This window comes from Amblyomma americanum, chromosome 1 (assembly GCF_052857255.1).
Source record: "Amblyomma americanum isolate KBUSLIRL-KWMA chromosome 1, ASM5285725v1, whole genome shotgun sequence".
Lineage (NCBI taxonomy): Eukaryota > Metazoa > Arthropoda > Arachnida > Ixodida > Ixodidae > Amblyomma > Amblyomma americanum.
Genome location: NC_135497.1, coordinates 228653491 through 228667905, shown reverse-complemented (window position 1 = coordinate 228667905; position 14415 = coordinate 228653491). Strand labels below are relative to the sequence as shown.

At 43.2% G+C, this 14415-nt stretch overlaps 3 protein-coding genes across 8 annotated transcripts in view; 1 reads left to right on the top strand and 2 right to left on the bottom strand.

Annotated features, from left to right (window-relative positions):
- LOC144114742 (uncharacterized) overlaps positions 1–14415 on the bottom strand; it is a 201130-nt gene that overhangs the window by 173621 nt on the left and 13094 nt on the right. The window lies entirely within an intron of this gene.
- Positions 1–14415, top strand: part of LOC144114738 (uncharacterized) — a 55837-nt gene that overhangs the window by 35228 nt on the left and 6194 nt on the right. Inside the window, exons 3-4 of one of the 2 annotated variants that reach the window (XM_077648666.1) lie at positions 8873–9070; positions 9180–9331. The exons of the other annotated variant lie outside the window; for it this stretch is intronic. Coding sequence (XP_077504792.1) covers positions 8873–9070; positions 9180–9287 — 306 coding nt within the window. The 3' untranslated portion in view covers positions 9288–9331. The remainder of the gene's footprint in view (positions 1–8872; positions 9071–9179; positions 9332–14415) is intronic. 2 annotated transcript variants of the gene reach the window in all.
- Positions 1–14415, bottom strand: part of LOC144114740 (ribonuclease H2 subunit B-like) — a 44175-nt gene that overhangs the window by 27364 nt on the left and 2396 nt on the right. For 2 of the 5 annotated variants that reach the window (XM_077648675.1, XM_077648673.1), the window contains exons 2-5: positions 14277–14339; positions 11677–11781; positions 972–1036; positions 374–479 (exon numbers count right to left, since the gene is read on the bottom strand). In XM_077648675.1, the coding sequence (XP_077504801.1) occupies positions 374–479; positions 972–1036; positions 11677–11781; positions 14277–14339 (339 nt within the window). The remainder of the gene's footprint in view (positions 1–373; positions 480–971; positions 1037–11676; positions 11782–14276; positions 14340–14415) is intronic. The other 3 variants (XM_077648674.1, XM_077648677.1, XM_077648676.1) reach the window with 2 other exon arrangements.

Below are 14415 nucleotides of genomic sequence, written 5' to 3'. Positions count from 1 at the left end.
TACAGAGATAGATTTATGGGTCACTCTTGGAAGGGACAGTTGAAGGGGCATTCTTATTTAAACCAAGCTTTTCTTGGACTTTTTTAAGTAAAAAGAAAAGGGGGGTTCAGCATAGTTTCTCACCTGGATTGAGGAGGGAACACCCCTCCTGTAAATTTCCTCCTAGCAGATTATGTGACATAGACCTCTTAAGGTTCCTTCAATAGTCTGCTTTCAATGCCAAAGGCAAAGAGCATTGTTGGCAGACATGTTCCACACTACGCCTATCCACAGAACACATGCCAATGTAAGCACACGGTTTCAATGGTAAAGCACTCAGACACTAAAGTGTACACATAGTCCACATTGCTTCCATAATGAAAAGCAGACATACCTTCGACATCTGCAATGTGCTGCATGCGATCACTGCAGGACCGGATGACTTTCAGCAACAAGCAGTCCTCCACAATATCCTTGAGTGGCCAGAACCTGTCATTGTGCTAACAACAAGAAACTAATTTATTGTCTTGATTCTGAGCTGAATGTATTCAATAGAACATGTGCACAAATGATTTGCACAAGTGTACAAAGTTCAACTAGTTGGCATGAATTCATTGTCAAAAAAGTATAAAGGATGGGACATGAGATGGCACAAAAACAACTCAAGTGTTGATGGCCAAATGATGCTTTATTCCACAAGCACCCAATATAAGCTTAAGAAACACCGGAAAAAGAGTCATGCAATATTGCACACCCTCCCTAACAATTCACATGACTACTTCTTTTTCTTGTGTTTTTTGAGCTTCCCTTATGCACCTCCAAAAGTGAGGCATTAGGTGATAGCCAGCGCATGTTGCCTGTATGCATTTTCCTCTGTCGTCCTTTGCACTGATCCAAAAATGCTCAAGTGGCTCTGCTGCACACTGCAGGTTTGTTAAAGAATTATGCGAGCCTTCATGAAATCAAGACATGGTCTGTGATGAGTACATTACCTTGTAGAGGGGGGCCAGAGCAAAGAAGAGGGCATCTACTGGAGTGGCCATGTACACTGGCTGATCTGTTCACACAAAGAGTGAAACACACATAACAATATGGACACCTCGCAGAGAAGTGCACGAGTGAAAGAATCACACAATGCTGTGTAAAAGTATGTTGGATAACATGAAGAAAAGGGAGCAGAGCTATAAATAAAAATCAGAAATAAGAATCATCTGCCATGACACAATTGCCTCACAACAAAGCAGAAGCAATTTCTAAATTACTCCGAGCTGTGCTTTGTTTTCTGGCAAGGAGCATAAGCCATGCACAGTACCGAAATGTCATTGTATGGATTTAGACTAATGAATGAAGTAACACAAAGGTAAATTCCGCATACTGACAATAGCCCTAGTTCATTACATTGAAAAAAAAAAAAGCCATGATGTGACAAATGGAAAAGAAAGCACATGAAAATTGGCATGCAAAAGAAATAAATTCTCACTGGTATTTAAATCTCTTATTTCAGTTTTTCAATAAAGGGACAGTCTACTGCTGGAGATAAGTATAAAAATACTGGCATATTCTTATAGATCTTTCCAAATGATGACAACAGCACAGGCGGGACTCACAGTTCTGGCAGGAGTTCATCACTTAATTGGCCAAGAAAGTCAGGCCAGAGCAGACAGATGCGCCATGCTGTGTTAAATCTTTGTGCCTCTCCAAACAATTGGGCAACATCGTCTGGAGTTGACAATGACACAGTGGATTCCTCGTCTTCAATCTGTGCTGTTCTCCAGCACGTCTCGCCGAGGCGAGGAAGCTGGAATGGAACCTGGGCAGCTGACGTTCAGCCGTTCACTTCGTCAAGCCACGTGCCACTATAAGGTCTCGTGGCCTTTCTGGTCTGTTCCAGAAGCATTTGTTTACCCGTGACAATATATTGCACTTTATGAATAGGACTAAGTGCAATAGATAGCATTTTTTCGGAAAACTTCAGTTGCTTTCATTTTTCTTTCTCTTGCAACTAGTCACTGTTTCTTGCACGGCTTAACCATGCTTTCTCAATCTCTTCTGATGTTTTCAGAAAGGCAGACTGCCACTCTGCTGCCATGACACTAGGCGGCGTGGCAGTCATCATGTCCTTTATAAAATTGCTTAACTGCTTTTACATGAATGCGACAGAATGAATCTTGAGTATGTTTTTCAAGAGGTCTTGAGAAGGAAAGTTGTGACTCATCTTCTACTCTCTTTCTTGATGTTTTTGCACTTTCCCTCAAAAAAGTGGAGTTGGGATTGACTTCTGTCGCATTCATGCAAACGTGACTATAGAGTCCCTACATTAAGATACAACTTAAAAAAACAGCAGTTGGCAACACTGGACCACTGTCTATGGCGTCCCGTAATACTCCGCTAGCTAATCGTAACAGTAAAAGAAATCAGCTTTTAGAGCACAGCTCTTAGGTGCCAGTTTCCACATCATTGTCGTCGGCATTGTTGGCTTAGTCGATGTAGTTCGCATAACATGTCACCTGACAGGTCATAGGTCACCCTGTCATCTGTCACCATGGCGTGAAAATATGTGAAGAGTTGCACAAAAATTTCGCATTACCTGCTGCTATAATCATCTGTCAGTTTTTAATGTCTGTCTCTGTCAAACAAGCTAGAGGCATCAATATTTTTGAGCTTATAATTTGATCTGGTGGTTAGCTTCTTGCTTACATAACAAGAAAAGTTTTAACAACAGACTACTTTTTTTTTCAAGGGCAAATTCTGCGCAGGAGTCCTGAATGCAGGCAGAGCTTCACTGCAGACTTAAGTTACGTGTTGTGTTATGTTGGATTTAATGGCACATAAAGGCAATCATGCGCCAAGTTCAAGGAAGATTGTTTTCTGCAGATTTTAACTAATATGAAAAAGACATGGTGCTGCAGAGGGCCTAAAAAGTTAGTTCATTCTACCTAGTAATTAGAAGGAAAGAAATTTTATAAATGGCTAACAGTAAAAGTTTTAAAGATGGCTGGGTAACCTCAGCAGCCGCCCTCGGCTGGGCAAGGATCTTGAGGCTCCCAACCAATCAAATAAAGACCTCATCTTTCTTCTCAGGAATGGGAAAGTGGCTGAAGTGAATCATATACATATAATAAAGTGAAGCAGTGGATCAAAATTTACTGTTTCTCAAGAACGCCTGTTTCTTCTATAAAGCTAGAAACACAAGAGGTGTTAACAATGGCATTTTCATCTAAAAGCAGTACTGGGTGTAAAGGAATGCATCCATTATAAAATTTATTAACGTGCTTCTTTCTCAGTTTTCCTAGTTCTGAACAAGAGAATAAAATATGGCTTAGAGTGAGGTCATTTTCACGTCTTTCATAGAGAGGTTTGTCTTGTTTCGTAGTAAGAAATTATGTGTAATGTGTATGTCCAATGCGGAGACAACATAAAATTACTTTTATAAATCGTTCCTCGTGCCTACAGGTCTTCCATTCACGCAGGACGGGCTTTACAAAGTGCAGCTTGTTGCAGTGCAAAGTGCAGGGTGCCACCGCGCAATGGCCCTCCTCGGGGATTTTCAACCATCCCTTTACCATGGCACAAGACAGTGCGGTGGTGTCTCGCCTTATCTTTGTCCTTGTCTTAAGCTGTGCTGTGTTGTACTCTTAGCTGTCGTGGATTACCAATTAGCCCGATCAACCACACTCTGACGACTTTCTGGTTGAAAATTTGCTAAACTCCAGCAATTGTCAGGCAGCATCTCTGGAATGCACAGCTGTAAAATTTTTTTTGAAAGACTTGTTAACACCATGGCTACGGCATTTGCAATCAAGCAATTTTGACACGCTTCTCTCTGCCTTACCCTCTTCAAAATCTTTTTCTCTCATCTGTCCAGGCGACAAGCCTTTGCAAGCGAAATTCCCCTTTTAGCTACATTTGTAGAGGAAGACGCAGAATACATCAGACATCTACGTTGTGGCCCCTCATCACCAAGTACATTTTCTTGCTTTTCCCCTCCCAGCACCATGGCATGCATGAAACACAGTAATGGAGGTTGGCAACATGGAAACGCTCAAGCAGCTTCCTGACAAGACTGTGTCCACATTCATGGTAAAAGAGGAAGGACGGAACGAGACTAATGGGCAGAGTAGTACCGGTACCCAGACCACGCAGAGACGTAAATGGACCAGGGAAGGAACTAAAATGTATATATTTTTTGTGCATGCACCAGAACGAGCGGCGCAGACGATGAGATGTCCATCAATCGCTCACGGACCAGGATGATGAACCAATGAAATGCAGTTGGCTATGATGTCACAGCAAAGCGTTGGGTGCCAGCATAAAGGATGAGGAGGATGGCCTTGTCAAAAGAGAGTGCGAATGGGCTTTGATATGAGTTTTCCCTGCTTTACAGAGTATGCATGGCTCTAATATTTTGCAGAGACGATCATAACGAGCCGATCTATGCACTGGGCTTGTTTATTTCAAATTTCCAAACCTGGTCAGGTGCCCGTCAAAGACTTCAATGTATCAATGCAAGCTGCACCAAAACTAGGAAGTTGTGTTGTGTTCGGTTTTCGGGCACATAGGCAACTAAGGCCATCATGTGCCAAGCTCGAGGTACGGAGGAATTTCCTGGGTAGTTTTAAAGAGATGTAAAAGATCTTCGGTGGTTTACAGTGCTTAAAAAGTTGGAACTACTCCGTGATGACAAAGAGAAAAAATTTTAGAAATTGGCACTATTAAAAGTTTTAAAGGGTGTTGGGTAACCTCAGCAGCCATCCTTACCCTGGCAGGAATCTCGAGGCTCCCAACTGATCAGATAATGGCCCCAGCCTTCTTCTCAGAGGTGAGAAAGTGGCTGGAGTGTATTAAAAATTCAACAGACCAGTCAGTAAAAATTTTAGTCTCTCGAGAAGTCCCGTTTTTCTAACAAAACTAAAATGCACGACCATATCCACAATTCCATTATCTCCTAAAAGCAGCATAGGATGAGAAGGAATGTATTCGTTATAAAATTGAGTAAAGTACTTCTTCCTTACTTCTTCCAGTTTCGCACATGAGAATAAAATACGGTTAACCGTAACTTTCCCTCCGCATTCTTCTCAAAGAGGTCTATCTTGTTTTGTCAATAGAAAATTGTGTGAGGTGCGTGTGTCCCATATGAAGACGGCAAATAATCACTTCCTCAAACCGTTTCTGATGGGTGCAGGACTTCCATTCACCTATAAGTGGTTTTACATTGTGTAATTTGTGATTTATTTCGTTGTTCCACACGAACTGCCATTTCTGTCTTATTTTGCGTTGACTTAAGTTAACGAAATCTTTGAAAGGTATATTTACTTTCTTTATTTCCTGATAACGAGCTTCACCAGCGCAGAAGTCTGCTCTTTCGTCGCCTTTAGTTCCAATATAGCTTGGTACCCAACGGAGTTTTAGGTTTTGTCCTTTAGCTATGGCTACTACTATGTTGTGTATGATATCACCAAGTATAGGAGTGACTGCATGTCTAGAGTGAAGGGGTGTAAGTATAATTAGCGAGTCTGTGTATATAATACTGTTTGCAAGGTTCTCCTTCACTATTTTTTGTGCGGCTACAGAGATCGCGTAACATTCGGCAGTGAAAATGAAGGCACACTGTGGAAGCCTTACTATTTCATTCCAATCCCCATGTACCACTGCGCTTCCTACATAAGCATCTGTTTTTGAACCATCTGTATTAAAAGCTCTGAATGTACTCTACTTTTCCTCCAGTGCAAGACATTCTTGTATGATATGTTGTTGTGGAGTTTGTTTCTTCCGGAAATGTGTAAAAGTGAAATCGCAGATTGCAGGAAAATTGTACCATGGAGGTAGTGCGTCTCGTCTTTGCGCAATACCAGGTAATGTGTTTAAGACACCAAGATTCTGGCTAATCTCTTCAAATCGCAAGAGCAGTGGCCTGGTAGCTTGCAGTTTGCTGTTAAATAGCGTTCGAAATGGGCACTTCGTAGCTATAGGGTAACATAGATGTTTTTGCAGGGAACGGATTTTTAGAATGTGCAAGCATGTAAGCATGGTTCTCCTGTCCGTCAGCGATGGTTCATTAGTTTCTACATATAGGCTGTTTATGGGTGATGTCCTGTATGCACCAATGGAAAGATGTAACCCTAAATTATGCACTGGATCCATTGGTCTCGTTGACCCATATACTACACATCCGTAATCTAAGGCAAAGCTTACCACGGCGCGATAAATTTGTAAAAGACATGTCCTGTCAGCATCCCAATGTTTACGTGACAGTACTTTAAGTATATTAGGGGATCCTATGGCTTTCTTTTTCAGTGCATTTATATAAGGCAGGAAAATGAGCTTTTTCTGAAAGGTTATGCCTAGAAATTTGTGCTCATTTTTGACGGGTATATGTGTTCCGTTTAGGTGTACGAATGGCTTGTATGCCTTGTTTCAGCGAGAAAAGGATGGCTACTGTTTTCTGTGTGGAAGACTGGAAACTGTTCTCATCTGCCCATGTCACTAGTTTATCCACTGTCAACTGTATTTGTCTCTCGCATGCTGCTACATTTTAGGATGTGCAGGTTATTTGAAGATCATCAACGGACACTCAATTTAGGATGGACTTTGGGATTATTTTACTTATAGAATTCATTTTATAATAAAGTCGTGTTTAAAATACACCCCTGAGGAACCCCGTTCTTTTGAACAAAGCTCCTGGACAGGGTTGATCCCAGGCGTACTTGAAATGAGCGGTCGGAAAGGAAGTCATTCAGGCAGTTCAACATCCTGCCATGGATACCTAGGTCCCCTAGGTCGCGGAGGATCCCAAACCTCCAGGTTGTGTCACGCTTTCTCCATATCGAAGAAAATGTCAAGAAAGTGCCGTTTGTGTATAATAGATTCTCTTATTGTGTTTTTGAAGCTAACTAAATGGTCTGTTGTTGAGCACCCCTTTTCATAACCGCATTGATGGACATCAAGAAGTTCGGGGGATTCAAGGACAAGTGTTAGTCTTATATTCAGGACACTTTCAAATGATTTGGCCAGACTATTGGCCAGACTAAGGGTTATTGGCCTATAGCTACAAGGGGAAGTTGGTGGTTTTCCAGGTTTCAGAAAAGGCACTATCACGGCTGTTTTCCATGCCTTACTAACTTTTCCTTCTATTAATATTTTGTTAAAGAAATCAAGAGTGCCTGTATGGCAGGCTGAGAAAGATGTGCAAGCATTTCATAGTGTATCTGATTGGGTTCTGGTGCGTTTTTTTTTTTCCGGCAGACAGTACTTTATTTATTTCTTGGAAGGTAATTAAATTGTTGTATTGCTCCTTTCCCCCTCCACTTATTGGAAGTTTTTGTTTTTTCGCTATATTTTTGTGTTGCAGAAATGACTGCGTATAGTGAGACGAACTAGAAACTGCAGCGAAGTGTTCCCCCAAAATGTCTGCCTGTTCCCTTATGCTTGTTTGTGTGCCAGGTGTTGTCAGAAGAATGACTGTGAAACCTAGAAGAGTGCGGTGGGGGGTTAGTTGGTACGACATTATGGAAACAATGAATAACCGTGCAAAAAGGACGGGACAAGAGAGGACAACGTGTCTCGCGCTTGTCTCGTGTGGTTCTTCTCTCTTGTCTCATCCTTTTTGCGCAGTTATTGTTTCCATAAATAACTGTGAAAGGTGAGAAGTTGCCATTTAATTTTCGAACCTGCTCCCACATTTTTTTTCGTGATTTGACTGTTAATAGATGAAACATAACTCTACCAAGAGGCTTTCTCGGCACTGCGACGGACGTATAGAGCTCTAGCTCTTGCCTTTTTAAAATGTACGAGGTTCTCTAGTGTTGGATACCTGCGAAATTGACCTCAAGTTCTATTTTGTTGTTTTTTTGCTTCCTTGCATTCTTCTGTCCACCACACTCTGTGTTTTTGCCACACCACTCCTGAAGACTGAGGAATAGCTAAGTATTCAGCAGTAATTATACAATTCGTGAACATTTCGTTTATCTCACCGATGCTGAGCTTTTCTAAAAACACTGTTAGCTCTAAAAATTTCCCAGTCTACTAAATGCAGCTTGCAACGTCGCGGTTTAGTTGGGATGATTTCTGGTGGAGATGTCAAACTTATTAATACAGGAATGTGATCACTGCCATATGGGTTGTCGATGACATACCATTTAAAATCATTAAAAATAGATGGTGAACTAAAAGACAAATCTAAACTGCTCATATTGCTCGAGGTTGGAGAGCAGTATGTGGCCTTTTCCATGTTTAAAAGACATATATTGTTTGTGAGAATAAAACCTTCGACTGTTTGCCCCCTAGATTCGCAGCGCTCGCTTCCTCAAAATGAGTGTTTAAATCCCCAACTGCCAGATATGGCTCTGGAAGTTCATCTATCAGTTCTCGTAGATCATGGACTGTTAATGTAAAATGTGGAGGGATGTATATGGAACGATGCTGACAGCAACCACCTTAAGTTTTGTTTTGAGCTTGATTTCTTGAGCAGGGACGCCCCTTTGAACGACAATCGTGACGCCTCCCGAGAGTCAATTTGCATGCTTGCGATCGCGTCTAAAAGTTTTAAAATGTTTCAGGATATGCACATGTTGTGGACCAAGATTGGTCTCCTGAAGACATAAAACTATGGGTATACCATTGACCCTAAAATATGTGTTATGTCACTTTAATTCTGCATAAGTCCTCTACAGTTCCACAGAATTAAAAAAACCGTGTTTATGTATTTGAGAGGGAATGAAAGGGGATTTACTTATGTGGTGGGCCCGTTATGAGGGGTCTGTCTTTTTTTCGCTCAAGACAGCTGTTCCGCCGCTGCAGAGCGGGCGGATTGGGGGTCACAACCATCACCTCGCCAGAGGTGCTGGAGGACCACGGAGAAGCCGCGGTTGTGTTAATTTTAGGCCTCCCCCAACAGGGGGAAGTCCTGCAGGGTGCCGACCCATGGACCGGCGCTCCCTGCTCTGCAGCTTTCGCTGACCCTGCCTGGGGCGTGGACGGCCCTGCCATAGGCTCTGTGAAAGCGGCCTTGGCAGGTGCTGGAGTGCTGTGTGGTGCTACGCCCCTGAGCACCACATCAGCGAAGTATTGTTTTGCTGTGAAGGAGAATGTGTTTGTAAGCGCAAAACGCCTTCTCGCTCCTTTAAATGATATGTTTTCCTTTGTCTTTATGGTGATTATCTCTTTTTCTTTCTTCCATGACGGACACACCCTGAACTATGCAGCATGGTTTCCTTCACAGTTCGCGCAGCGCGGGGCTGAGTCACATTCATCAGAATGGTGATCCTTCGAAGCACATTTGCGCAAGTTTTGCGACCGCGGCAACACTGTGAGTCGTGGCCGAGCCTTTGACACTTGAAACATCTGCAAGGGTTGGGTATGTATGGTCTTAAATTACCTTTCAAATATCCCACGTCGATTGTGTCGGGCAATGCGCTGGTGTTGAACGTAAGGATCAAGTGTTTTGTGTCTATTTCCTTACTGTCCTTCGGGATCTTGATTCGATGGACATCAGTGACATCTTGTTCGCTGAGCCCTTCGAGAATTTCTTTTTCGGTGATGTGTACAAAATCAGTTTCGGATATAACGCCTCGGACAGTGTTCAGTGATCGATGGGAAGTCACAGAGACAGGGATTTCCCCTATATAGACGTTAGGTTTGAGAGCTTAGAGTGTTGAAAAATTTCGCACAGTTCGAGCAATAAATCTGCACTGGCCATATGTTTGAGAGCTTATAGCCAACGCCTAAGGTTTCTATCAAGCACTTTGACACAAGGAAGGAGAATATTATTCTTGCCTGCTTATCTTGTTCTTCCCTGTGGATCACATGATATTTGGGAAAAGTTACTTTTTGTTCTTGAAAAATGTCATCTGCCTCGTTCCACCCTCTTTTGAAAGAGCAATCCGGTTTTGACAGGAGGGGAGCCATAAAAAAATTTAGTTTTTCGGGTCATGGTGCCAGCCATCCGCAACGAAGCCCAACACAGGTACGGGACCAGAACTTGAAAGCAAGTCCTGCCCAAGCCAGCTGTACACCTTAACTATAACCAAATATGACGCAACTCAGGGTAGTTGGTCACACAAGGTTAACCTTTGCCACCAGGAAAAAAAGAAAAACCAAGAAGTGAGTAGGAGATAGGAGAGTTGTGAGAAAGAGATAGGAAAGTGAAATATCGAGGGGAGGATAGGAAAAGGCGACTGCCGATTTCCCCTGGTGGGGTCAGGCCGGAGGTGCCGTCTACAGGAAGCTGGGGGCCAAAGTGGTGTGTTGCCTCCGCAAAGGAGGCCTTAAAGGTCCAAACAATCGGCATCGGCTCAATCACCAGGATCCCCTTTACCCCGGACACGGCGATGCGATGTACGGCTAGGCTCGGGTGCTCGGGTCTGTGGTGATGTACTGTTCACCATCATCCCCTTGCGGGGATGTCCCTGTGGATGCTCGGGAACCCATGATGTCGCCACTCACTGTCTGCACGCTGCAGACGCCCCCGTGCGGGGCCAAAACTAGGAAGGAAAACTTCAATTATTCTCACACTTGACTGACACTGTATTTTTTGTCACTACTTATATACAGTAAGCTGTTACTCAAACATCAGTAACAAAATCAGTTGTAATTTTTAGCTTGTCCCATGAACCTCATCTCCTGCGTGTGTGTCTTTCATGTCTATGCAGTTTGTTGTTAATGGAAGCCAACTTAACAGCAAGGAATATTGCTAAGTAAGTTTACTGAGGAATTTTGTTAAAAAGAGCTGTAGAAGCACACATGAAGATTGTAGTTCACCCTCTTCCTGCCAAATGTGCAGTCTTTGGCAAAAGTAACCAGGCTAGACAGTTTGCTTCTCAGTCGTATATTGAATCTATTATGCCAGCCCTCAAGCTTCAAGTCTCTCTATGGTAAGGAGAACCCTTGTCCTCACCTTCCAAGAACTTTTTTATCTTTAGAGAAGCCGTAAGGGCTCTACTATTCGAATCGAATGAGAAGCAAACCATGCAGCCTTACTTTTAGCAAAGGCTGATTTGTATGTCACGAGCAGTCTACAATTCTTGCATTTAACCTGCAAGTGCAGAGCAGCCTTTGCATGCTATGAGAGGCCAACAATAGCATAGTCTTTTACTTGCAACACCCTACTGACAAACTTATGCTTTCACTGTAACAAATGAGCACAGACTTCCATTCCAAACTTCCCTGCATATTACACCGATGCACTTGATGGTACCATGCGTCCCAGCTTCTTTTGTAAAAAAAAAAAAAAAAGAAAGCTACCTAGATAAAATGCAATACAATTTGTTCAATGCACGCAAATATGGCATATTGAAAGTAACAGCAAAAGCACTTTTTTTGTACAGTCAGCTTTTGGAGGCCAGAAATACAGTGTTTGGGTAGTTCAGGTGAAGCACAGGAAAATTAAAATTTAGCTACTTCTTAAGGATGCCTCATTATTTAAGCAGAAAATGCAGACAGGAAAAAAAAATGATAACACACCCAGAACACCTTAGCTAAAAAAGAAAACCCATGGAGGTGATGTTAGCTTTATTTCCTTAGAGCAGCAGAGTGAGGCTATTCGTACTGAAGCATGTTGAGTTGAATGAGCAATGCAAGGCAAATGACAGACAGAAATGAGAAACACGGACAAGCTGACTTGTTCATAAACTGATTTCTATCATGCCCCATATGCACTTCTCTAGTGTAATACACTGATCCAGGTAGCCCAACTTTGATTACCTGTCTCAAGAGGGCCATCAGCCGTAAATGATTCATGCTCCATCTGGTATTTCGCCAACTCCATGAGGTCACCCGAGTCAGTCGCCATGAACATCGAGTGTTCTTCTGGAGGAAAAAAATTGAAGGACCTATAAAAACATCCTTTTGACATGCAATGCAACACGCCCACACTCTTCTCTTTAATGATTTACCAAAAATTCCAACAGAAAAGCCAAATGATGACGTGTTGAACAGATGTTAATGTGCCCACCATGTCCTACAAGACTAACAGCACAGCAAAAAACTGCATGGTTATCTAATATGCCTATCGCAGCCTACTACATGGATTGTGGGTCTATCTAAGGGTGGATCACCACCATGGCGCCTGTGGCATGATACAGAAAATGCTTCTTGGTATCAGAAAAACAACCAATCCAGCTATATCAATAACAAGGGGGTGTCACAACAATTAGTAATGCATTGGGCAACCCTAGCAACAGCTTAACAAGTACAGAGTTGATCACTCTAGTTTAAAGTGGTCTGAGCTAGGGCGCTACGAAAATTGTGCCTTACTTCCAAACAAAGTCACTGGATAAGTGGATTCACAGCCAACCGCCGGCTTTGTACCACATGGTACCACTGAAAGAGCACTGACAACCAGGTTGCCGTTGGCGGCTACTTTGAACTTCTATGCTGGCGCATTTACCAGATATTTTTTTAAGTCGCACTATCCCCGCCGGCGCGGATGGTAAACATCGAGGCACCCCTACGCACAGCTAGGGTAGCTAGGGTAGCCAGGGAGCCTACATGCGCGCCCAGCGTGGCTTTAAAGAAAGCAAGATCTTCAGAGAAGATTTCTCTAGACCAAAGGGCCGTGAGAGAGCGCTGGTTCCAGTTCTTGAGGCAAACGGCAATGAAACTCCCACAGCGGCTTCCAAATGCTTCGTCTGCACTTTGAAGGCTGCATGCCATCAATCCTGATGACACAGAAAGTGCGAAGAACTGTGAACGCATGCTGAAGCTGCCACTGCATTTTTCTTTATGTCCCTCCATTGAAATGCGAGTCAGAAATACGGCACAAGATCACACGTCATGTTTGAGTTTTAGTTACTACGGTGGCAGTCTGGGCATGTTGGTGATTCATGATGGAAATGTACAGCGTAAAGAAAGACTAGAACACAAGGAAGACACATGGAACACACAAGCGCTGACTTGCAACCTAGCAAACTTCACACATACGCAGTAGGCAACACATTCATATGTCGACGCAAGAGTAACAACTCCTTACGAGTAAGAGCAATAGATTGCTTTGGCCATGTAGGACCCATCCAATCGGTCTATCATTTCAGCCTCTATGCATGATTTCTCAAGTCAGTTGACAACGGTTTTTGGCGAACAATAAGCAATCTTGGTAAGTGGGCTGGCAATGAACACTTCATCGGAATCACTATCGTTTTCATCTACACCGTTTTTCTCACAACATTTTCTGCAATGTGCGTCCAGAAACTCTCCTCGCAGTTCAGACACATTATTGCAATGTTCTCAGGGGCGGTCATTCAAACACCTACCACTTTGCCCTACATAGCTCTTCCCACACGCTTGTTTCGGGGCTAGTTGGCCCATGATTTAAGATTGACTACTTCATAATGCAGCACAAAGCACACATCACTTAAAGGTAGGCGGGACAAACGCTTGTCTCATCGCTTTTTATGCGATGTACGTGTGCTTTGTTTTGTACTATGAAGTAGTCCATTTTAAATGCTTGAGTTTATGGCATGCACCGGCATCGAACAAAGACACTTGCGGAAAATGCCCTTTTCCATACCTGGTGCAAGGCACATTAAAATTTTTTCAGTTACAGTTTCTAATGCTGATGATGAACGGCTGTTCTCCTGAGTGAGCTTGACAAAAAAACATGCGCAAGAAAATGAAACTCGGCTGGCTATTGGCAATTCCACGAATCAAGTTCGGTCTATGACTTCGAGGCAAAACTGCTTCAATTAACATCCTACTAAGTTGTTGGCTCGAATGTGACAAAATTCTTGCAACATCACTACCTATGCATTGATATTTAATATTAAGTTCATTTATTTATTTGCAGCGTACCTGGCTTGAATACCAAGCAAAAGGGGGGAAATTTTGTATTCCGTTTCTTCCATTAATTCCAAATGCTATTGTTTATTGTTCTTAGATGGCAACCGCATTCATAATATCGTTTCTGTCCTACTTGGCTACAAATCTGGCGCTCAGATTAAATGACATGGCTTTATTTTGGCTACATTTAGCTTGAGTTCTGGCTACATTTAAAATGCACCCAACGGCAACCCTGCTGGCGACTGAGCCGCGAACGCGCATATTACAAACCATGCCCGCATGTTCCCGGCGTTCATATGGCATCGCGCGAGGCCATGGCGCACCGCGAGCAGGGTGGCGGCAGCGCGACACGTTCACGGCTCAGCCGGCAGTGCTCTTTCAGCGATAAAAATCCGCTGCTCGCAACTCGCATCGCAACTCGCAAATCACACGTCAGAGGCGGTTCGGGGGCCGTCGGACCACTCTAGGCAGTGTACTCGACTCTGTACACCACACAGTATAACAGGCTAAAAAGAAATACATGTCACCTGTATTTGGACGGGGCAGTGGGGAAATGTAATGTCTTCGCTCACTTCCAGTGGCGCAGTGGTCTGCAACAGCAAAAGAGGATATATAAAAAAAACTGGACTTGGTCGGCAACGTACCTCCTTTGCCGAAAGTAACAGA